A 23892-nucleotide genomic window follows, 5' to 3' on the forward strand; every position below is an offset into this window, starting at 1 on the left:
TGCATTAAAAAGGCACTCTCATAAAGTTGTTACGGCTTTCCTCTTACTTTTTTGGAGTCAACCTGTGTTTCAGGGAAACTGAACTAAAGATGACCTATGAAAACGTAGTGTTGGGGGACTCTGGTTCCAGGTAAGAGGGAGCAACAATGAAAGCCCCTGGAAGGGAGACGTTCCTCTCTGACGTGGGGGCTGCGATTCCAGGTGGGGTGACACCTCCTCACTGCCTTTTCTTCTCTCTGTCTTCCCATGAAGATGGGGATGGTCACTGAAGTGCACAGCAGAGAGGGCTAAAGCCCCAGCTTTCTGGCTGGAGGATCAAAAAGGGGAGCCCCTGGGAACTGGAAGTACAGAAGGATAGCAGAGGGGGAAGATTTCAGGGAAGCAACCCTGTGACATTGTTGATGCGTTCACCCAGGGGCTGCACATGTAACAATCTGAACTGCAGAACACACCTCCACCAGAGTCTCAGGCTGGACGGCCAGCAATGCCCCCAAAAGGACGAGGCCAAACAGCACCACCAAAGCTCGGAAAATGGAGCTGCCACCACAGCCACACCCTACAGAAGGCTGCACAGAACTTGCTGTCAGAACTCAAACAGGTCAACTGCTCCAAACCAAAAGCATCAACATTCTCTGTAGGATTAAAGATGAGTCAGAGTCTCATATCATATTATTCAAGAAAATCAACAGATCCCAACACTGGGATGACACAGATGCTAGAACTACCAAAGACACCGAAGCAGCTAGTGTCACAACGCCCCAACAGGGAGGGGCAAACACTCTGGAGGTGCACAGACAGACAGAAAGCCTGCGCAAATTCAGATGTAAAGAACCAAGTGAAAATTTACAGAAAAAAAAATTAACAACTGTAGGGGTGGGACAATGGCTGAAAAAGTCCCACATTTGGTGAGAGACATAGGGCTATGCATAGGAAGCTCAATGAGCTTATCCAAACAAGATAAGCCCAAACAAATCAACACCCACACACGCCATAAGCACAATGCTAAGAACTAAAGACAAAAAAATCTTGAAAGCAATCAAAAACAATACACTACCTCCTAAGAGAAAACCATTCAAATGGCTGGGAATTTCTCACCGGAAACCACGAAGGCCGGAAGAGTAGAATCATATTTGAAAGCACTAAAGGCAAATAACTACCAACTGTAATTCTACATCCAGTGAAGGTGAAATAAGACACCCTCAGATGAAGGAAAACTGAGAGGACGGTCTGTCAGCAGGCCTGCTCTGAAAGAACTGCTAAAGTTCTTTGAATAGAAGGAAAATGAACTGGAAGGAAACTTGGACCATCAGGAATGAAAGAAAAGCAATAGAAATGTGAAATATGGCCGGGCGCGGTGGCTCACGCTTGTAATCCCAGCACTTTGGGAGGCCGAGGCGGGTGGATCACGAGGTCAGGAGATCAAGACCACAGTGAAACCCCGTCTCTACTAAAAATACAAAAAAAATTAGCTGGGCGTGGTGGCGGGCGCCTGTAGTCCCAGCTACTCGGAGAGGCTGAGGCAGGAGAATGGCGTGAACCCGGGAGGCGGAGCTTGCAGTGAGCCGAGATCGGGCCACTGCACTCCAGCCTGGGTGATAGAGCAAGACTCCGTCTCAAAAAAAAAAAAAAAAAAAAAAAAAAAAAAAAAAAAAAAAAAAAAAATGTGAAATATGTGGGTAATATAAAAGCAGTCTATTCTGTTTTCGAGTTGTTCAAAATAGGTTTGATGGTTGAAAACAAAAATCATTAACGTGGTCCCAAGCAGCTTTCGATACCTTGGGATAGAATTCCTCAGACAACTGTGACCGGAAGGGCAGAGGCCTGGATGGTGGTCGGGTTTCCACCTCCCACAGGCACTGGTAAGTGGGCTCCAGGCCCTGGGGTCACTGACGGCTCTACAAAAGATTCAATGAGAAAACACTGCTGCTTCCAAGAAACCTAATTTTTTTTTTTTAGTGGGCAGCTTTTTATCAATGCAGGAATTGTCAAGTGAGCCTTTTAGGTGCTACCAGGTAACTCAGCTGAGTTGGGATCAGTAACTTTAAAAGATGCTGACAGTGGCCAGGCATGGGGGCTCACACGTGTAATCCCAGCACTTTGGGAGGCCAAGGAGGAAGAACTGCCTGAGCTCAGAAGTTAGAGACCAGCCTGGGCAACATAGTGAGACCTTGTTTCTACTAAAAATTTAAAAAATTAGCTGGGTGTGGTGGTACACACCTGTAGCCCCAGCTACTCGGGAGGCCAAGGCTGGGGGATCCCTTCAGCCCAGGAGTTCAAGGATGCAATGAGCAGTGATCACACCACTGCACTCTAGCCTGGGTGACAGAGTGAGATACTATCTCAAAAACAAAAAAAAGCCAGGAACTGTAGCTCATGCCTATAATCCCAGCACTTTGGGAAGCTGAGGCAGGCAGATCACTTGAGACCAGCAGTTCAAGACTAGCCTGGCCAAAATGGGGAAACCCAATCTCTACTAAAAATACAAAAAGTAACTAGATGTGATGGCCCATGCCTGTAGTCCCAGCTCCTCAGGAGGTTGAGGCATGAGAATCACTTGAACCTGGGAAGCAGAGGTTACAGTGAGCCCAGACCGTGCCACTGCACTCCAGCCTAGGTGACAGAGTGAGACTCTATCACAGAAAAAGAAAGAAAGAAAGAAAGAAAGAAAGAAAGAAAGAAAGAAAGAAAGAAAGAAAGAAAGAAAGAAAAGGAAAGGAAAAAACTAGAAAGGGCCCTGTGGTGCTAGACTGTCACTAAGAAGGCCTGGGAGCAGCCACATTCCATTAGCAGGGCACACACACAGCATCACATTTTGGCTTCTAAAACCCATTTCCCATGAAACGAACCAAGGCCCTTGGAAATTGTTGATTTCAGGGCTAGGGGAAAGAAAGCTGAGCCTTGAACATCTTATTATGCCAGAAAGCAAGGAAGTGCTCATAGAATGACAGGACATATTAAAAAGACACAAAACATCAGTTTTCAGGGGCTCCCACCAGCCAAATTTGGTACAGCTTCAACATCAGAGTAATGACATTAATGGATCATAACTCACTGAATAAAACAGGAAACAATAATCCCATAAAAACTTAAATAAATGATTAAGCTGAAAGTCTGATAAGAAACAGACTATTTATCTAGTTAGAAAGTAATTTTTACACAGGAGAATCCTGGCAGACAGCATGAAAATTAATATAGTGACTGTCATCAGTAACAGAACAAATTGAGAGCTTGTACCACCTGACAGGACACAGTGAGAGCAGCGTAGCGTGTTACTGGCAAAGATGTACAGCCTGAATCTAGTCAGGAGAAGTATCGAACAAACCCAGATTGTGGGATGGTTGGCAGAATCAGTGGTTCATAATCTTCTAAAGTATCCGGGTCATGAAAGACAAGGAAAGACGAAGGAGCGGCTACTGAAGGATACAAAGGAGGCCAAATGCACCCTGGGATTCAGAACTTGATCCTCTGGGTATAAAAGGCATTACTGGGACAATGGCCGGAATGGACGCAAGCCTGAGAACTAGAGGGTAGTGACATCTCAATGCCAACTTCCTGATCTTGATGGCTGTACTATGTGGTGATGTAAGAGAAAGCCATTGTTTGCAGAAAACACACGATCAAGATTTGGGGATGCTGGGGGATCAGATCCACAATTCACTCCCAATGTTTCAGGAAAGTTCTTTATATTGTAGTGACAACTTTTCTAAAAATTTGTGATTGTGTTTTTCAAAATAAACTTTTTTTTTTTTTTTTTTTTTTTTGAGACGGAGTCTTGGTGTGTCACCAGGCTGGAGTGCATGGTATGATATCGGCTCACTGCAACCTCTGCCTCCCAGGTTCAAGCAATTCTCCTGCCTCAGCCTCCGAAGCAGCTGGGACTACAGGTGTAAGCCATCATGCCCAGCTAATTTTTGTATTTTTAGTAGAGACGGGGTTTCACCATGTTGACCAGGATGGTCTCAATCCCTTGACCTCATGATCTGCCCACCTCGGCCTCCCAAAGTGCTGGGATTACAAGGGTGAGCCACTGCGCCCGGCCTAAAATGAAACATTTTTAAAGACGTAGATCTATTCCCTCAGTGTGTACCATCAGAAGAAAGGCACCGTCTGTCAGTGCTTCTTATTTTTTTGATTGGAGAGGCTAAATTTATTTCTTTCTAGTTAATTATGATTGCTGTGTTATCTTCCTGTATTTTGTTTTTACTCTGAAGGACCATAATCCATTCTTCCAAATCTTCAGGAATTACTCGGTATAGGTTTTAACAGGCCACCATGTGATCAGATGTTCCTTTGAAGTTTCCTTTGATATTTTATTACCAGATAGTCCCTCAAGCCACGGCGTGTGGGCTCAGCTGCTACGACTATGTGATGACGCGCTGACCAGAGAAACACACATGCTAACCATCTGGCCAAGAACTGAAGCCTGGGCAAAACCACAGCATATCACAAATATTTTTCCAGAAAAGGGTAGTAGTGTTTCTTTTGATGCCAAATTTTAAAATAAAGCAAATTAAATAATGATTGAGGGAAAACTAATTTTTTAATTAAAGAAGATTCTAATTACGCATGCTGTTTGGAAATCAACCTATTTTTCTACGTCCTATCATCTTCCTGATCAATTGATTTAAAAAATATTTTTAGGTACTCCTTACTCCAAACATCGACAGTATTTTTCTTAAACTTTAAACAATTTTGGCCAGGCATGGTGGCACGTGCCTGTAGTCCCAGCTATTTGGGAGGCTAAGGCAGAAGAATCACTTAAACCCGGGAGGCGGAGGTTGCAGTGAGCCAAGATCGCACCATTGTACTCCAACCTGGGCAACAAGACCAAAACTCCATCTCAAAAAAAAAAAAAAAAAAAGAGTTATTAAAAAAAAAAAATTGGCAGGGTGTGGTGGCTTACACCTGTAATCCCAGCACTTTGGGAGACCAAGGCAGGTGGATCACTTGAGGTCAGAAATTTGAGACCAGCCTGGCCAACATGGCAAAACCTCGTCTCTACTAAAAATACAAAAATTAGCTGGGAGTGGTGGCACGCACCTGTAATCTCACTTATTCAGGAGGCTGAGGTGAGAGAATCACTTGAACCTGGAAGGCGGAGGTTATCGTGAGCTGAGATTGCGCCACGGTACTCCAGCCTGGGCGACAGAGGGAGACTCCATCTCAAAAAAAAAAAAAAAATTATGAGACAGAGACTATACATGACGCACAAACACAAAAACATGAACTACCTGGCCCTTTACAGAAAAAGTTTGCCAGCTCCTGAATCAGAGTGCCAGTGGAAATGCTGACAAGAAACTCTACCTTTTGAGCAAATGAGATGATGGAAAAGTGGCTTTGCTTTCCTTGGTTTATAGCCAAGGTCAGCAAACGGACTTTTTTTTTTTTTTTTTTGAGATAGAGTTTCGCTCTGCCACCCAGGCTGGAGCGCAGTGGTGCGATCTTGGCTCGCTATAATCTCTATCTCCCAAGCAATTCTCTTCTCTCAGCCTCCCGAGTAGCTGGGATTATAGGCACACACCACCATGCCTGGCTAGTTTTTTTGTATTTTTAGTAGAGACGGGGGTTTCACCATGTTGGCCGGGCTGGTCTTGAACTCCTGACTTCAGGTGATCCACCTGCCTTGGCCTCCCAAAGTGCTGGCATTACAGGTATGAGCCACCGTGCCCGGCCAGCAAACCGACATTCTATATGGGAAGACAATTTAGTAACACAAATAGCACGTGAGAATTTTCACATTCAAAATACATATAACGTCATCTAAGACTCAAAAGGATGACAGAATTCTGCCAATAGACCAGGAAAAGACATTCCGGTAAAGCTCTTTTGGGGCACGGCCTTGTAAGACACATAAATATTCTTAAAGATGGGGGAAGAAAGAGACCTCACCCCTCCACCCACACATATTTTGGGCAAGGGGGAACAAAGCAGGCAGCCTGGACACCTGCCAGACTGCAAAGGGCCTGAGTGAAACGGCAAGGGGGTCAGGTGTTTTTTTTTTTTAATTTGAGGCAAAATTTACATACAGCAAAATGCAGAGATCTGAAGTGTACAATTCAATGAGTTTGGGTACATTTATATGCCCACGTGATCTCTAATCCTTGAATCAAGATGCAGTGCTTTTCCGTTCTCTAAAACGTCTTGAACGTCATATAAACAGGACCATACATGGGTCCTGCTTTCATTCAACATTGTATTTTTGAGATTCCTATGTGGTTACATGTATTAGCTTTGAAAATGACTGGGTTCTCTTCCACTGTATAAATACAACACAGCTTGTTTATCCATTCTCCTACTCACGGACATCTGGGTTGTTTCCAGTTTGGAGCTATTATGCATAAGCTGCTATAAGCCTTCATCTCCAAGTGCTGTTGTGGAAGTACGCTTTCATTTCTTTGGGATAAATTCCCTAGGTCGAGAACTGCAGGAATATAAGATACATTTATCACTTCATAAGAAATGCCAAGTTGTTTCCTTAATGGTTGTACCATTTTATCCTTCTATCAGCGGTGGATGAAAGCTCCAGCTGCTTCTGATCCTAACATTTGCTATTCTGTCCTTCTGACTTTCATTACCTCGGTGAATAGAAATGATACTCTCCTGTGGCTTTGATGTACATTTCCCTGATGACTGGCGACTTGAATCATGACATCCCTGGACAATCTGTGTGTACAAGCAGGTATGAGTCCTCTGGAGTTAACTGCCTTTCTTTGTTCTGCTGGTAGAAAAAAACCTAATTGCATTAATGTATGTGTAATCTACTGCTTGGAATGCATACCATTCTTCCATAGGAAGATAATCTTCTTCACAATCATTAACTTCTTCCATTTCCATATACAGGTTGTATTCCTAATCTGAAAATCCAAAATCGAAAATGCTCCAAAATCTGAAACGTTTTGACTTATTCTGAATTAAAATAACTTTCATTCAAAACTTGGCTTTCCACAGTCCTCTGGCATCCACTGTCGCAAATGGCAAGTCCAATGTTAGCCTGATTCTGGTTTCTTCACAGGTGAAATCTGTTTTGTTGTTCTCCTTCGAAAACAAGTAAGATCATTTCTTGATCCCTTATCAAAAAAAACAACAATGCGTCTCGACATGGGTGTTTTGAACTCACCTCTCTCAGCACTCAGTCTGCCCTTTCGTGTGAAGACGCACGACGCCGTTTTCTTCCCGTGTGTACTGAACACGCTCCTTCCTTTCATCTTCTTTCCAGCCACCCTGCATTTCAGAGGCCGAGCTTGGCTGCCCATCTGCGCCACTCACCTTCTACCTTGTATCTCCACATTCGGCAATCCTCGAACACTACTGAATGTTTTGTTCTGATGGTCACTTTTACATCCCAACAACTCTTCCTTGGTCTTCATGTTTTCTTTTTTCATGGCACCCAGCTTTCATTTGACAAATAAAATATCCCCTCAGCCTCCCACAGAACGTTAATTGGAGTTTCCCTAAGTAGGATGCTTATCAAAAAGATCAGCCTCTGTTCTCTGAATTCTCTGTGTACTTTGCAGTAGTCTGAATTCTCTGCCACAGTTCTTTACCCTTCATCACACTGAAACCCATGCTGCAGCTGGCTTACGGTGCTGTAGACTTTCCTATCCTTGAATTTGGGGCTGTGGCCATGAGACTGTCTGTGGACATCAGAAAGAGGCAGAAGCGACCGTGTGCCAGCCCAAGCTTGGCCTTACGAATCCTCACGGCTCCCATGTGCCCTTGGTCCCCAGTTCAAGGAGGATGAGGGACACCCGAGTCAGAGCCGCCCCAGCCACTACGGCCTATACAGTCACGCAGCATAGCCCAGCTGACACCAGCCAGCCCACGCATCCATGAGGAAGGCGCTCATCTCGGGTGCTCCTGAGCTCGCTCTGCTGGTTGGCTGTTACACAGCTGTAGCTGACCAACACATCCCAGGTGTCTCTTAACCCTGTTGCGGTCTGTCTTTACAAGCTTCCTTACATTCTTTCTCTAGAACAAAACCTCACAAAAACAATTGGGCACATTTTAATTTTTCCTATCTCTAAAACTCTGCAAACAAGTAGAAAGGGAGAGATGCAGGGAAGAGAGGGTGAGGGGCACAGCGCAGGGGGAAGGACCCCATGGTTGCTGGGCTCCTAGGCCCTCCATCCATGATCACGAGGGAGGAGAGAGGAGCACTCAGCAAATCACCACACAGGTGCAGAGGCGCAGCGACAGACCCCCACCAACTCAGCAGCGCCACCAAGAGAGCAAAACCCAATCCCTTTCTCTTTAGGTCGACAGACACCTAGAGAAAAAAAACCAGTAGTTTTCTGCCAAATGTCTTTCTTTAATTTGCTTTCAAGGTATCTTTATTAAGTGGTTTAATCTACATTCCCAACAATAAGAAACCACTTCAACAATTAACAAAATTATGCTTAAAAAATCACAGTAAAGGGAATATTATTTATGGTAGAGGGAAGAGTTTAAAAAATGACCCAGGATAAGCTGGGCGTGGGGGCTCACGCGTGTGATCCCAGCACTTTGGGAGGCCGGGGTGGGTGGATGGCTTGAGCCCAGGAGTTCAAGACCAGCCTGGCCAACATGGCGAAACCCTGTCTCTACAAAAAATATGAAAATGGCCAGGCGCGGTGGCTCACGCCTGTAATCCCAGCACTTTGGGAGGCCGAGGCGGGCGGGTCACGAGATCAGGAGATCGAGACCATCCCGGCTAACACAGTGAAACCCCGTCTCTACTAAAAAGTACAAAAAATTAGCTGGGCGTGGTGGTGGGCGCCTGTAGTCCCAGCTACGCGGGAGGCTGAGGCAGGAGAATGGTGTGAACCCAGGAGGCAGAGCTTGCAGTGAGCCGAGATCGCACCACTGCACTCCAGCCTGGGCGACCGAGCGAGACTCCGTCTCCAAAAAAAAAAAAAAATGAAAATTAGCTGGGTGTGGTGGTGTGTGCCTGTGCTCTCAGTTACTGGGGAGGCTGAGGCAGGAGGATTGCTTAAGCCCCAGAGGTCGAGGCTGCAGTGAGCTGAAAAACTGAGGCACTGCACTCCAGCCTGGGCAAATGAGTGAGACCCTGTCTCAAAAAAAAAAAAGAGAGAAAAAGAACCAGCATTGTTTTCCAGCAGATGCCCCTTCTTCTAAGTTCTATATAATACAACCAAATGTCTTCACACTTGAACTAAAAGCTGTACCACAATCACACCGCAGATAAGTCCTGCTTTAAAATGTCATTACCAAAAGTCAGTTTTCATTTAAAAATTAGAAAACTGAGGCCGGGCGCGGTGGCTCACGCCTGTAATCCCAGCACTTTGGGAGGCCGAGGCGGGCGGATCACGAGGTCATGAGATTGAGACCATCCTGGCTAACATGGTGAAACCTCGTCTCTACTAAAAATACAAAAAATTAGCCGGGCGAGGTGGCGGGCGCCTGTAGTCCCAGCTACTCGGGAGGCTGAGGCAGGAGAATGGCGTGAACCCCGGGAGATGGAGCCTGCAGTGAGCCGAGATCGCGCCACTGCACTCCAGCCTGGGCGGCAGCGAGACTCCATCTCAAAAAAAAAAAAAAATTGGAAAACTGTATTCTTAAGACTTGCAGTTAAATAATAATTTTCCTAAAATATCAACTTCCTTTCTCACTTTCATTTACTTGTCTATGTTAATGGGATAATTTTTAGAAGCATTACTTCTTCTAGCTGTTATTAGAATTTGAACATTCACCATCACAGTGATTAAGCTGTTCCCTCTTCCCTACATCTTTTTAGGACGTGCCATGTTATACTTAAGAATATGATATAATTTATTTTTCTTTGGTTTTTTATTATCTAGCTACATTGCATTAATTTCATTTGTTAGTACTTCACAAAGAGCAACAAAAGTAGTGAATAATTGGGAAAACATAAAGCTGGTAACAGACTTTTTTTTTTTTTTTTTTTTTGAGACAGGCTTTCACTCCTGTTGCCCAGACTGGAGCGTAATGGCATGATCTTAGCTCATTGCAACCTCCACCTGCCAGGCTCAAGCAGTTCTCCTGCCTCAGCCTCCTGAGTAGCTGGGATTATATGCATGTGCCATTTTTTTTTGTAGAGAAGGATTTTCACCATGTTGCCCACGCTAGTGTGGAACTCTTGAGCTCAAGTGATCTGCCTGCCTTGGCCTCCCAAAGTGCTGGGATTACAAGCATGAGCCACTGCACCTGGCCTGATAATATTTTTAAAGTAGCAAAAACAGGAAGTAAACACCTTTTCCTTTTTTTTTTTTTGAGACGGAGTTTTTGCTCTTGTTGCCCAAGCTGGAGCGTAATGGCACGATCTTGGCTCACAGCAACCTCTGCCTCCTGGGTTCAAGTGATTCTCCTGCCTTAGCCTCCCGAGTAGCTGGAATTACAGGTGCGTGCCACCATGCCCGGCTAATTTTTTGTATTTTTAGTAGAAATGGGGTTTCACCATGTTAGCCAGGCTGGTCTCGAATTCCTGACCTCAGGTGATCCTCTCGCCTGGGCATCCCAAAGTGCTGGGATTACAGGCGTGAGACATCGCGCCCAGCCTTTTTTTTTTTTTTGACATAAGAGTTTTTCTCTTGTTGCCCAGGCTGGAATGCAATGGCGTGATCCTGGCTTACTGCAACCTTCGCCTCCCGGGTTCAAGCAACTCTCCTGCCTTAGCCTCCCAAGTACCTGATATTACAGGCATGTGGCTACCACACCTGGCTAATTTTTGTATTTCAAGTAGAGGCGGGGTTTCACCATGTTGGTCAGGCTGGTCTCAAACTCCTGACCTCAGGTGATCCACCCAACTCAGCCTCCCAAAGTGCTGGGATTATAGGTGTGAGCCACCGTGCCCAGACAAATTTCCATTTTTAATGATTAGTGATGTGGCACCTGAATTTAGGGGACTTAGGAAGGTCACTAGTTTATATACGAAGGTAAACATGCTCGGCATTAGCATGTTCTAAGCACAGCGCCAGCCATAACTGATATAAAAATGAAAAGGTTCAAAGAAGGGATGCTGTGCTAGGCTTCAAGGGCAGGGCCTATTCTGGGCAGAGGGATGCTGCAGTCAGGGCCCAGGAGCAGGACAGTGCTGTTGTCATCGGAGCGGAAGGGGAGTGTCAGGAGCTGATACAGGGAAGGAAGAAGGTCACACAAAGGCAGCAGCTCCCTGGCTGGTGACACCATAGTGAACATGGAAAGAAATCCTGCAGGTCCGCTGCATTCAGACGTCTTGGTTTGAAATGTGATACCTTCTAGCTCATGAGCCTGGGCAGTTATGTCACCCCTCAGAGCCGCATGTCCTTGCCTGAGCATAAGGAATCCCAGCTCTCCCTGCACGGTGTGGGGCTGGGCAAGTGCGGGCTGACTGCAGCGTTCTTGAGCCGCCGCGGACAAGCCGTAAGCAGGGGCATGCAGTGATGCAGTGTGTACTGGACTGGTCCCTGCTTGACAGACTGAAGAGGGGCAAGGCCAGAGACAGAGGGACCCCCGAAGTGACAGATAAGATGGAGGCCCAGATGAGGGGGAAGAGACGGTGACAGCCTTGCAGGGCCAGAGCCACCATGTGGGAGAGGAGCTGCCTTCGACGTACATGTTTCGCTCTAAGCACTCGAATGCTGAGATCAATCACAAATGCTGGAACCATGTCGAGGGCAGGCAGGAGCTGGCAGCTCCATGCTGGGTGGGCGACTGCGTACCCACTGCCTGCATGGGTGGAAATATTCACGTTACCAGTGGCTGACGAGGACCTGGGAGTCTATAAGGGTCTCAGCTGAACTCAGAGCTGAAAGCCACCAAGAGAGGGAAAGTGGCTGCAAAACAGGCTTGGGTAAGACGGCTCAGGGAAAGCGTAAAGGGGAGTACAGAAGAGCGCTATCAGGACCACTAGCCTTTGAGGAACACAAGAAGAGGGAATTTGAAAGGAAACAGAGAGGCAAGGGGAAAGCCAGGCAAGGGTGTTCTCAGGACACCAATTTAATGGAGCCTACCAGCTTCACAGGGACGACATTTCACAATTTAAAAAAAACAGAAGCAGCCAAGGGAGGATGGAGTTTAGGGTAGGGCAGTCACAAATGCCAGGAAAAGGCAGTGAGCTCTGAAAGCACCTACCCTGCTTGTCAGCTGAGAAGCCCCTGGTGACCCTCCTCGTGAGAGCAGTTTCAGGGAGGTGCAGGTGCTGAGGTTGGGGTGAGTGGTGCAGGTAAGGTAAAAGAAACAGCGAAGCCCCACGCCTTCCGGCAGCGTGGCTGTGAGGTGACAGGGAGGAGGGCTCGGGGCCCAAGTGCACACATGTGCCCACGCCCAAGTGGAGATACCTTGGGGACCCTGAGAAAGGAGAGAAGGCTGAACACACAGGGGGACGCCAAGCACCCATCTCCCTTGACAGAGGAGGGGACACAGCCTGGGAGGGGAGGTGAAATAGAGGGGCAGACTGCCTTCCGAACAAGCTGGAAGATGGAACGCTGACCTGTGACTACCTCCAGCAAAGCCACCTGCTGGAAGGAAGTGGGTGCTCCTGCGGGACAAAGCCATGCTTGGGAGTGAGCAGCGCTCATGCAGAGCCCAACCAGGAGCATGTGGCATGACCTGGGCCCGCTGGGCCACAGTCACAGCAACAGCTCCTACAGGACCAACCCTTTCACAAATAAGAAAGAAAAATTCAGGGAAAAAAATGTATTTACAGAACAAAACACCCCTCTGAAGTCACTGGAGAGTACTGGGAGCAGGCAGAACCTGGAGGAAGGCCGCAGAACACGGGAGGGTGCGGGTTTGTGCTTTTCACCCGAGGGCGGGCCCTGTCAGTGCCCCCGTCAGTGCCCAGCCCTGGGAAGAGGGGATAGGGCTGGGATGAGCGCAGCTGCTCACCAAGGAGAGCGTCCCAGACAAAGCCCAGGCTGGGCACGTGCCCGCCGCACACCTGCTGCCCCAGCCACGGGTGGAGGGCCGACTTCACACAGCTGGTGCGGTCTAAGGACTAAGGCACCTCCATCGGCTGCCCGCCCCCACCAGCAGAAGCCTCGACCTTGTCCAGACAATATTCCCTGTTTCAAGAGAGAAACAACAACACTCTTCAGAACACGAGAAAAGTTGGAAACTCTATAATCACACACAATGGCACAATCTAAAATTAGACACTCATAAAAATAGGAAAATGTGAGGAAAACTCAAGAGAAACCATGATGAATGGACACTAGCCCTAAGTGACCCCAATGCTGAAATGGCAGACCAGGATTTGAAAGCAGCTATTATAATGACGTTCAAAGATGTAAAACAAAAATGCCCACAATAAATGAATGGATAGAATCTCAGCAGAGAAACAGAAATTATAAAAAAGAACCATATAGAAATTCTAAAACTAAAAATACAGTATCCGGTATGAAAACATCCATTAGCTTGGTGTACCAGCAGACTGAAAATGATAGAAGGGTACAAGAGCTTGAACATAGATAAAAAGAAGATGTCCTGTCTGAGGGAGAGAGAGAAAAGAATTTGAAAAATGAACCAAGCTTCAGCTCAGATCTGTGGGAGAAGACCAAAGGTTTCTCATAGATGAAAACTGGAGTCTCAGATGGAGAAGAGGAGGAGAATGAGGAAGAAAGAATACTTCAATACTGGCTGAAAAGTTTTTGTTGTAGTGCAAAACATAAGCTCAGACAAGCAGTTCAGCAAACAAAAATGAAATAAAAGAAAATTATACCAAGGCACATCATAGACTAACCATTCCAAACCAAAGATAACATCCTCAAAGCAGCCAGAGAAAAATGACCCACGGCACACAGCAACAGAAATGCTAGAGGACTTTTCTTTAGAAAAACAAGAGCCAGAATAGAGCAAAATGACATTGTTAAAGTTAAAACAAAAACTCTCAATGAAGAATTCCATAATTAGCCAGAATGTAGGCAAAACAAAGATATTTTCAGATAAATGAAAACTAAAATCCACTGTCAGCAGAACTGCACTGAAAGAAATGTGAAAGGAAGTTCTTCAGGCTAACGGGAAATGAGACCAGATGGAAATTCCAATTTTCAGGATAAAATGAAGAGCAGTGGGAATAGTAAATAGTACGGACAATATAAAAGACTATCATCTTTTTCCTTTTCCTTTCTTAAAATAGATGCAAAAATCCTAGGCCTGTTTTACATGGTGCAGAGCACACGTAGCTGGACCCATGTGACAAGTACACATACGGGACGGGGCAGAGCTGCACTGATGATGCCTGGTAACGGCTGACAGCTGGTGAGGATGGGGCAGCCCCTGATCTGTGTCATCTGCCGATCCACAAAGCATAAATGTTCTGCCACGGCTGATGACATGCCACCATCAGCCACCAATGCAACATCAGTGGGCTTTAAAAAATCCTGGAGGCCGAGCGCCGTGGCTCACATCTGTAACCCCAGCACTGTGAGAGGCCGAGGCGGGCAGATCACCTAAGGTCGGGAATTCAAGACCAGCCTGACCAACATGGAGAAACCCCATCTCTACTAAAAATACAAAATTAGCTAGGCGTGGTGGCACATGCCTGTAATCCCAGCTGCTCAGGAGGCTGAGGCAGGAGAATTGCTTGAACCCGGGAGGTGGAGGTTGTGGTGAACCGAGATCGCGCCATTGCATTCCAGCCTGGGCAACAGGAGTGAAACTCTGCCCGCACCCTCCCGCCCCCGCCAAAAAAAATACTGGAAAGTGAACAACCGGCTCTCAGGAGATACCATGAGCTGGCCTCGGCACCCCACTGAACAACACAGCGACAAGAGGCTTCTGTGTCACCTGGAGTGGCTCAACATTAACTCAGAGTAGAGCCTGAAAAGGTGAAGATGTGTATTACATTCCTGTTGCTTCTCTTAACTGGGGAGCTCATAGAGGGCGCAAAGTCCTACTGTCCCACAGAAGCTCTTATACAATGAAGAACTTTACTCCTCCTATGTCTCTAATCACATTTTCTTTAGGGAAATTGAGAAAACAGTCACTCAAATGATTCTCTGTGCCCTGGGGTTCAAATCAGAATCCCTGGCTGAGGAATGCTACAGGCAACCAGCTTAAAAATTGTAAGTACAGATGGCCCCCGACTGAAGATGGCTGGAGTTAATTATTTTTCGACTTTACAACAGTGCAAAAGCAACATGCATTCAGAAGAAACTGCTTCGAGTGCCCATACAACCATTCTGTTTTCCACTTTCAGTACAGATTCAATAGATTACATGAGAGAGTCAACACTGCACTATAAAGTAGGCTGTGTGTTAGATAATTTTGCCCACCTGTAGGCTAATGCAAGTGTTCTGAGCACATTGAAGGTAGGCTAGGCTAAGCCAAGATGTTTAGTAGGTGTGGCGTATTCAGTGCATTGCAACTTGTGGTATTTTCAACTTGCAACCCCCACTGTAAGTTGAAAAGCATCTATGCAGTAAAATGAAATTGTCTAATCTAGGTGAAGGGTACTCACTGTGAAACTTTTTGAACTTTACTGTGTGTTTCAAAGTCCTCATAATAAAATGTTAGATAAAGAACCAATAAAGAAATTCAAACTATCAAGGCTTCTCGATTCTAGCTGCACACTGGAATCCCAGCACAACCCAGGAAAGGCCACAGACTGTGGGCATTTTAGAATTTAGATTTTAGGGCCGGGATCGGTGGCTCACGCCTGTAATCCCAGCACTTTGGGAAGCCAAGGCGGGTGGATCACGAGGTCAGGAGATCGAGACCATCCTGGCTAACACGGTGAAACCCCGTCTCTACTAAAAATATAAAAAATTAGCTGGGCGTGCTGGCGGGCCACTGTAGTCCCAGCTACGCGTGAGGCTGAGGTAGGAGAATGGCGTGAACCCAGGAGGTGGAGCTTGCAGTGAGCTGAGATCGCGCCACTACACTCTAGCCTCAGCGACAGAGCGAGACTCCGTCCCAAAAAAAATAATAATAGTTTAGATTTTAGGTGAATTCTTGTCTTCTTAGAACTCATGTTCTAATTGGTTGGGATAGATTTCTGGAGTATGGTCTTTAGCTCTCTTCGGTTGTAACAACGCTGCATGGCAAACAAACTCCAGGGGCACACAATGGAAAACATTCATTTAAAATAATTTTTTAAAACTCAGTTTTAATCGATAATATGGTAAATACCTGTAGATATGACCCACATAAACAAGGATTCTTTGGAATCTCTAATTTTTAAGAGTGCAAAGGGGTCCTAAGACCAAAAAGGTTGAGAACTACTGGTATATAAACAAGTTTAATGAAAGTATACCTCCTTCACTGTCTCACAAAAAGAAAACTTTAAAAAATTATAATTCCTCAAAGTCCAAAGTTACAGAACTTACTTTGTTGAGAGTATTAGTAAAAGCAGTTTCCATCTCAGCTTGTATGCTATGACAGCTTCCCTGAGTGTCAGTAAATCATCAACACAGGGACGAGAGCGCTTGGAGTGTGCACCGCAGTTCTCAGCACATCCACGAGTGGCAGGGGGCTCAGAAACCACACACAGTGACCTGGAGCTGCGGCCAGGCACCAGGTACGGGGTTTACTAGGCTACGATCTCTACTCTTGAACTGGAAAATGTTCACAATAAATAGGTCAGGAAAAAAAGAATGGTTTCACTAGTTCATGTGTACTCGTAGGCACTGCCCATACAACGGTGTGTTTCCCACTGTCAGTACAGTCCCACCTTTCTTCTCCTCTGCTATTTTCTTCAGCCGGCCACAGGGTTAAGAGCATTAGCTCTGGCTTTGAATCCCAGCTGACCTCAGGAAAATTTCTTATCTGTGACTCAGTTCTCCCATCTGTAAAATGGGGTAAAAATCATCACATGGGATCAGTTAGAATTAAATAGGTATAATCAACCCTCACAGGGCTGTTATGAAGATGATGTAAGTCAGTTATCTGTTATGTGAATTAGTCACGTGCTTGGACTGTTGTTCAAGTATATAAAACATCCCTAACCTTTCATACACTAAGGAATTTTTTAAACGTCTCACCACTCTGTAAGTGAAACTGTATCACGTAAGACTTCTGAAGAAGCAGAGAAAAACCAAAACAGAAGTAGGATACAGAAAAGACAAAGAAAAAACTTTATAGTAATAAAACTATACAACTTAGAGTGACTTTAGACTTTCTGAAGAGCAATAACCTGCACCCAACAGAATATTAAAAGGATTCACATGAAAAGTGACTAAGAAAACCAAGTTAACTCGCTTGCCAATTTCTGGACAAGAGAAACCACAACTCTCTATGACCAATGAATGGAGAATGCTGCAGGTAACGAACAGCGTCTGCTCGCTGCGGTATTTTAAGCACTGTGGGGTTTGAGAATGACCACTCGTGGCCTCAGAGCCGACCCGCCAGCCTACGCAGGCTTTGCCACAGCTCACATGAGAGTCAGCTCACCCTCTGTCTCTCTGGGCACCAAAGCATGCAGACAAGACAATGATACTCGCTACTGTGAAATTATACAGAAAAAAAAAAAAAAAGAATGGGGATGTCAATAATTATGTCCTGAAGAAAAAGCACTGAAGGGTCCATCCCTTAAGATTCACAGGGTGTGCAGGGCACAGATTCCTAGGCTGGACTGTCTAGGGACAAATGAAAAGGCACTCCACGGCAGGCCTTTCTCCTGGGATGGCGTGGGGAAGGAAGAGGAGGAGCCTTTTCTACAGTGGAAGGACTCTCTGCCATTCCGATGCCAAGTGTCTGCTCTGGGGATGGAGCACCGCGGCATCACCAGGATGAGGCTGCAGTGAAGATGCTCAACCAAGAGCCACAGACCCTCCCAAGAGCAGTGGATAAGACAAAGACTGTTGCGACCTCAGGGGGTTAATACGAGGGTCAAGTGGGGACAGGAGCCCTCGCAGGGCTGCAGTAAGGAGTTACTGTCTCCATACCATACCGTGCTCATTACATCAACAGAGGCTGCAGCTGCTGGGGAAATGCGTCCTTCCTGAGTTAGGATCTAAATCAGAGACAGGTGGCTCTCGAAGGCTTTGTCAGAACGGGACTTTAGAAACAAAGCAGTTATGAAGCCTGTGGAAGGCACGAAAGCGCCACGCCAGGGACAGGGATGGGGGGGACGGGGGGGACAGACATCGCACAGGGCAAGCGAATACAGCTCCAGGCCTCACGTGGCACACCTGCTAGGAGACAAACATCTTTGTAAATAACACAGGGAGAATAGAGGCCAGCAGATGTGGACACAGCCGGCCTCGGTACCTCCATGCCATGGGGGCTCAGGACCAGTGACTCCACTGAAAAGCGCCACCCTGGTCTCTCTCTCCCCACTACTAACGATTCTGCAAACCACACAAGCATTTATTTTACCGGGTATGCATTATCTGGTCCATCTAGTCCTACAAACCACCTTACTCTCCCCTCCCCAAAGCCTCTACTACCATGGCATGGTTACCAACTTTGCAGCTGATCGTAACACTGTAGAGGCTGGTGTGCAGAGCCACAAGGGCTCAGGCCGCGCCTCACTACCCACACTGAGCTGTCCATGTGTACATGAAAGAAAAATAAAGACTCAGGTAGCCAGTCACATTAGCCATGTTTCAAGTGCACAGAAGGCACGTGTGGCTGGTGACGACCAACTCAGTGCAGGTGGAAAACACCCCGTCACCACAGAGAGCGCTTCAGGACAACACCGCTCTACTGGTTAAGGATGATTTCCATGTGGGGTGGGGAGGAGGGTGTAAAGCGTATTCCTCCCACCCTTTTTTTTTTTGAGATGGAATCTCTGTCACCCAGACTGGAGGGCAGTGGCACGATCCCAGCCCACTGCAACCTCTGCCTCCTGGGTTCAAGCAATTCTCCTGCCTCAGCCTCTCAAGTAGCTGGGATTACAGGCGTGCACCACCAGGCCTGGCTGATTTTTTTTTTTTTTCAGACGGAGTTTTGCTCTTGTTGCCCAGGATGGAGTGCAATGGCGTGATCTTGGCTTACCACGACCTCCGCCTCCCGGGTTCAAGCAATTCTCCTGCCTCAGCCTCCAGAGTAGCTGGGATTACAGATGCCCACCACCACGCCCAGCTAATTTTGTATTTTTAGTAGAGATGGGGTTTTCTCATGTTGGTCAGGCTGGTCTCGAACACGCAACCTCAGGTGATCCGCCCGCCTCAGTCTCCCAAAGTGCTGGGATTACAAGCGTGAGAAACCATGTCTGGACTTCTCCTTAATAAACATCAATAATTGAGATTTTTACAGCCAAAGCATATTCGTGTATTGCTTATAGAATTTAGAAAAATACACATAAGATTAGCATTTATGAAAGATCTGAAAGCATTTAACAATGCCCTCACGGGGATCTGGGGTGTACCCATCCTCCGTCCGTCAGACGTCCTCCTGAAGCCCGCGCATGCACTCACCTTTGCTGTGTTTTCCTAAGGGCCTCTTGGGCAGCGACTCCTCCGTGGAATGTGCTGATGTGTGCAGGGCATTCTCCAAACTATTACTGACACTGCTGACAGGGGCCTCAGTTCTTGGAGTGATCTGAGGGAACAGAAACAGAATCACCTTATTTTCTCCCACGGAGTTAATAGGGGACAATTTTATTTGTTAATTAAGTCTTTCATAATTACCTTGGTTTCCATTTTTCTACAAAACATGCATTACTATAATAATGAGCTTTCCCCAAGAAAGATGAAAATTTCACCTACTACTCTCCACTGAAAGTGCAAAAGAGCTCAGATAACTTGAGTCAAACACGGGAGCTTACATCTTGTGGCTGAGGTTCATCGGGGTGCACAGAAACTATGGTAGCCAAAGACGCCGGGCACGGTGGCTCACGCCTGTCAACCCAGCACTTTGAGAGGCTAAGGCGGGTGGATCTCTTGAGCCCAGGAGTTCAAGACCAGCCTGGCCAACAGGGTGAAACCCCATCTCTATTAAAAATACAAAAATTAGCCGGGCGTGATGGCAAGTGCCTGTAGTCCCAGCTACTTAGGAGGCTGATGTGGGAGGATCACTTGAACCCAGGAGGCAGGGGCTGCAGTGAGCCAAGAAGGCGACACTACACTCCAGCCTGGGCAACAGAGTAAGACCCTAACTCCAAGAAAAAAAAAGAAAAAGAAGGGCCGGGCGCGGTGGCTCACGCTTGTAATCCCAGCACTTTGGGAGGCCGAGGCGGGCGGATCACGAGGTCAGGAGATCGAGACCACGGTGAAACCCCGTCTCTACTAAAAAATACAAAAAATTAGCCGGGCGTGGTGGCGGGCGCCTGTAGTCCCAGCTACTCGGAGAGGCTGAGGCAGGAGAATGGCGTGAACCCGGGAGGTGGAGCTTGCAGTGAGCCGAGATTGCGCCACTGCACTCCAGCCTGGGCGACAGAGCGAGACTCCGTCTCAAAAAAAAAAAAAAAAAAAAAGAAAAAGAAAAAGAAAGTATGTTAGCCAAGGTGGCGTGAATTATATATTTTTATTTGAGGCAAACTTTTATTTTCATATTTCTTCAAATCAAATAGCTCCCTATAAAATGAATTACGCAACAGGACTTAACATTCTCCTTCTGTAAATCTTAAATCATAAAATGCTTTAAAAACAACAGTAAAGAACAGAATACAACTGGGTCTATTTGGGGTACAGTTTGAAAAAGCATATCCTAAAATTACATCCCAATTCCATTTCTAGGAATTCACCATACCAAGTACTCACACGTGAGAAAAAGACCTAATGGGGTGTGCCCACTGCAGGAGTGTCTGTGACAGGGAAAGTGGGGCACACCCTCAGTCCCCACAGACAGAGACCTGCTAAGCACAGACAGTGTACCTGCAGGTGACGGCCGCCCCCAAGCTGTGGGTAGGGAAGGCCCTCCTGACCACCAGTGCTCCCAACAAGCGCAGAAACAAGCCAGGGGCTAGCCAGGCTCGTCCCACCCCTCCTGCTTCCTGGGTTCAGTGACGCTGTGAATGTGGAGTAAGCCAGAAGGGGCCCAGAGGGGCGAGGGAGGAGGTTAGCAGTAACTTTCATTCCCCCCCACATCAGTATTTTAAAATTTCACAGCCAAAACACATTTATAACTTACAGGATTTAGAAGAATAAAAATGGCCAATGCTGTAACTTCTTTACAATCTCAATGTATTTCAAAATTTCGGAGGATATGAGAGAGAGGCGTAAGATTTTAAAGTTCATCAAAGGAGCTGATAAGCAATGCTGCATTCACAGAATGGGAAAGTGCACGGCACAAGCAGCCCGGAAAATGGCCTGACCTCTCCAGCCTCCGCTTGTTCTTTCATCTCATACCTGGACGGTAGGTGGCAGTTGACCAAGACATCCCCTAAGTTCACTCACAAGCACAGATCCCAGCACTCGCTCTGCAGAGGGCTGGCCAGGTAGGCGTGGCCTCGACCTCAGACGGGATGAAAGTGGGGGCGGAGGCTGGAGTTGAGAGGAAAGGGTGGAGACTGCCGCCACTCCGGCAGGACCAGCACCTGCTGTATCCCACAGACAGTGAGCCGCAGGGGCCACACCCAGTCCATAGCAAGATCCTCTGCTCCCAGCTCTGTCAAAGCCCCTGCCCCCCAGCAGGAAGCCCTCCTGGGCTGTGCATGCAGGGAGAGGGACTAACAGATCCCACGCGGCTCAACAGATGCCTTCCAAGAAAAGCAACTCGTCACAGGGCTACATAATTGGGAAGTTTATATAACTCGAGAAAACAAGGCCGGGCGCAGCAGCTCATGGCTACAATCCCAGCACTTTGGGAGGCTGAGGCAGGAGGACTGCTTGCAACTAGGAGTTTGATACTGGCCTGGGTAACATAGCGAGACCCTGTCTCTATTTAAATTTTTTAAAAAGTAAAAAAAAAAAAAGTCCTAGCCATGCAGTAACTCCTCCAGAAAGTCAATTCTTTGGATAACATTAATAACATGTTATCAAGAAAATTAAATTTTTGAATTTCTTATATTTGTAATTTAAATTGGGTGATTTCCTTCTGATTTAACAAAGTCTCTTTCATTATTCTATGGTTAGAGAACCCAGAAACAAACTCCTTTCCCATTAAACAAGATAACAGAACCGATACAAGTACGATACAAATCCTACACAGGGAGATTTTTAGTTCCAAACAGTAAATATTACTTTGCAAGACAACTCAGGAGGTTAACACGTTAACTGTATAAGAAACACAGCCAAGGCCGGGTGCAGTGGCTCACGCCTGTAATCCCAGCACTTTGGGAGGCCGAGGCAGGTGGATCACGAGGTCAGGAGATCAAGACCATCCTGGCTAACACGGTGAAACCCTGTCTCTACTAAAAATACAAAAAATTAGCCAGGCATGGTGGCGGGCACCTGTAGTCCCAGCTACTCAGGAGGCTGAGGCAGGAGAATGGTGTGAACCTGGGAGGTGGAGCTTGCAGTGAGCCGAGATCATGCCACAGCACTCCAGCCAGGGTAACAGAGTGAGATTCCATCTCACAAAAAAAAAAAAAAGAAAAAAGAAAAGAAACAAACACAGCCGAGGCCAGGCTTAGTGGCTCACTCCTGTAATCCCAGCAGTTTGGGAGGCCGAGGCAGGCAGATCATCTCAGGTCAGGAGTTTGAGACCAGCCTGACCAACATGGTGAAACCCGTCTCTACTAAAAATACAAAATTAGCCAGGCGTGGTGGCGCACGCCTGTAATCTCAGCTACTGGGGAGGCTGAAGCAGGAGAATCGCTTGAACCCGGGAGTTGGAGGTTGCAGTGAGCCGAGATTGTGCCACTGCACTCCAGCCTGGGCAACAAGAATGAAACTCTGTCTCAAAGAAAAAGAAAAAAGAAACACAGCTAGGTGCCGTGATTCACACCTGTAACTCCAGCACTTTGGGAGGCCAATGCAGGAGGATCACTTGAGGCCACGAGTTCAAGGTCAACCTAGGCAACATATTGAGACCCCCATCGCTACAAAAACACAAAAATTAGCTGGGTGTCGTGGTCTGTGCCTGCAGTCCCAGCTACTTGGGAAGCTAAGGTGGGAGCATCGCTTGAGCCCAGGAGTCTGAAGCTGCAGTGAGATATGATCGCACCACTGCACTCCAGCATGGGCGATAGCAAGACCCTATCTGAAGAAAAGAAATATAACCACAGCAGATGGATTTGGCCTGATGCATGAACCTCCACATTCTCTTAGCTACTTTGGTACATATTCTAAGTCCTGGTTCTAAGAACAGAAAGTGAGCTGCCTTTTCTCTTTTTTAAGAGACAGTGCTTCAGCTGGGCGTGATGGCTCATGTCTGTAATCCCAGCACTTTGAGAGGCCAAGGCAGGCGGATCACCTGAAGTCAGGAGTTCAAGACCAGCCTGGTCAACATGGTGAATGAAACCTCATCTCTACTAAAAATAAAAAATTAGCCAGGTGTGGTGGCGGGCACCTGTAATCCCAGCTACTCAGGAGGCTGAGGCAGGAGGATCGCTTGAACCCGGGAGGTGGAGGTTGCAGTGAGCTGAGATTGCACCATATTGCACTCCAGCCTGGGTGACAGACCAAGACTCTGTCTCAGGAGAAAAAAAAAACAAAACAAACAAACAAAAAAAACGGAGTCTCTTCTGTCACTCAGGCTGGAATGCAGTGGCACAATCATAACTCACCACAGCCTCGACCTCCTGGGCTCAAGTGATCCTTCTACCTGAGCCTCCTGAGTAACTGGGACCACAGGTGCACACCACCATGCACAGCTGAGAGTGAGCTGTCTTGACAGCCAGCATCAGCATTTCCAACTTTGCTGGCAGTGGCAAACCTTCCTGCCCCACAAAGAAATACGTGTGATCAGTGCGTTCTCGCACACACGCACCGCCTGCCCACCCTAAAACACTCCAAAGAGACACAAAGAAAAGCCAGCCTCCCAACTCTCAGCCTGCTGGGGGAGGAAGGGGAGAGGAGGGCTGAGCAGGGGAGAACACAGCCTTGGAGAGAAGGAGAGTAGTACTGATTAGTGCTTCCCAGCCTTGACAGCACACTGGAACACCAAGGCCCTGAGAAGACCACGTCC

The 23892-nt window shown here is 47.0% G+C and overlaps 1 protein-coding gene across 3 annotated transcripts in view; it reads right to left on the reverse strand.

Moving 5' to 3' along the window:
* The window catches only part of ZCCHC14 (zinc finger CCHC-type containing 14), an 84236-nt gene that overhangs the window by 34429 nt on the left and 25915 nt on the right, over positions 1–23892 (reverse strand). For all 3 annotated transcript variants that reach the window (XR_010114519.1, XM_055232696.2, XM_055232695.2), the window contains exon 2: positions 19299–19422. Coding sequence is in view for 2 of the 3 variants with exons in the window: in XM_055232696.2 (XP_055088671.1) it covers positions 19299–19422 (124 nt within the window). In the remaining variant the exon portion in view is untranslated. The remainder of the gene's footprint in view (positions 1–19298; positions 19423–23892) is intronic.

This window comes from Symphalangus syndactylus, chromosome 11 (genome assembly GCF_028878055.3).
Source record: "Symphalangus syndactylus isolate Jambi chromosome 11, NHGRI_mSymSyn1-v2.1_pri, whole genome shotgun sequence".
Classification (NCBI taxonomy): domain Eukaryota; kingdom Metazoa; phylum Chordata; class Mammalia; order Primates; family Hylobatidae; genus Symphalangus; species Symphalangus syndactylus.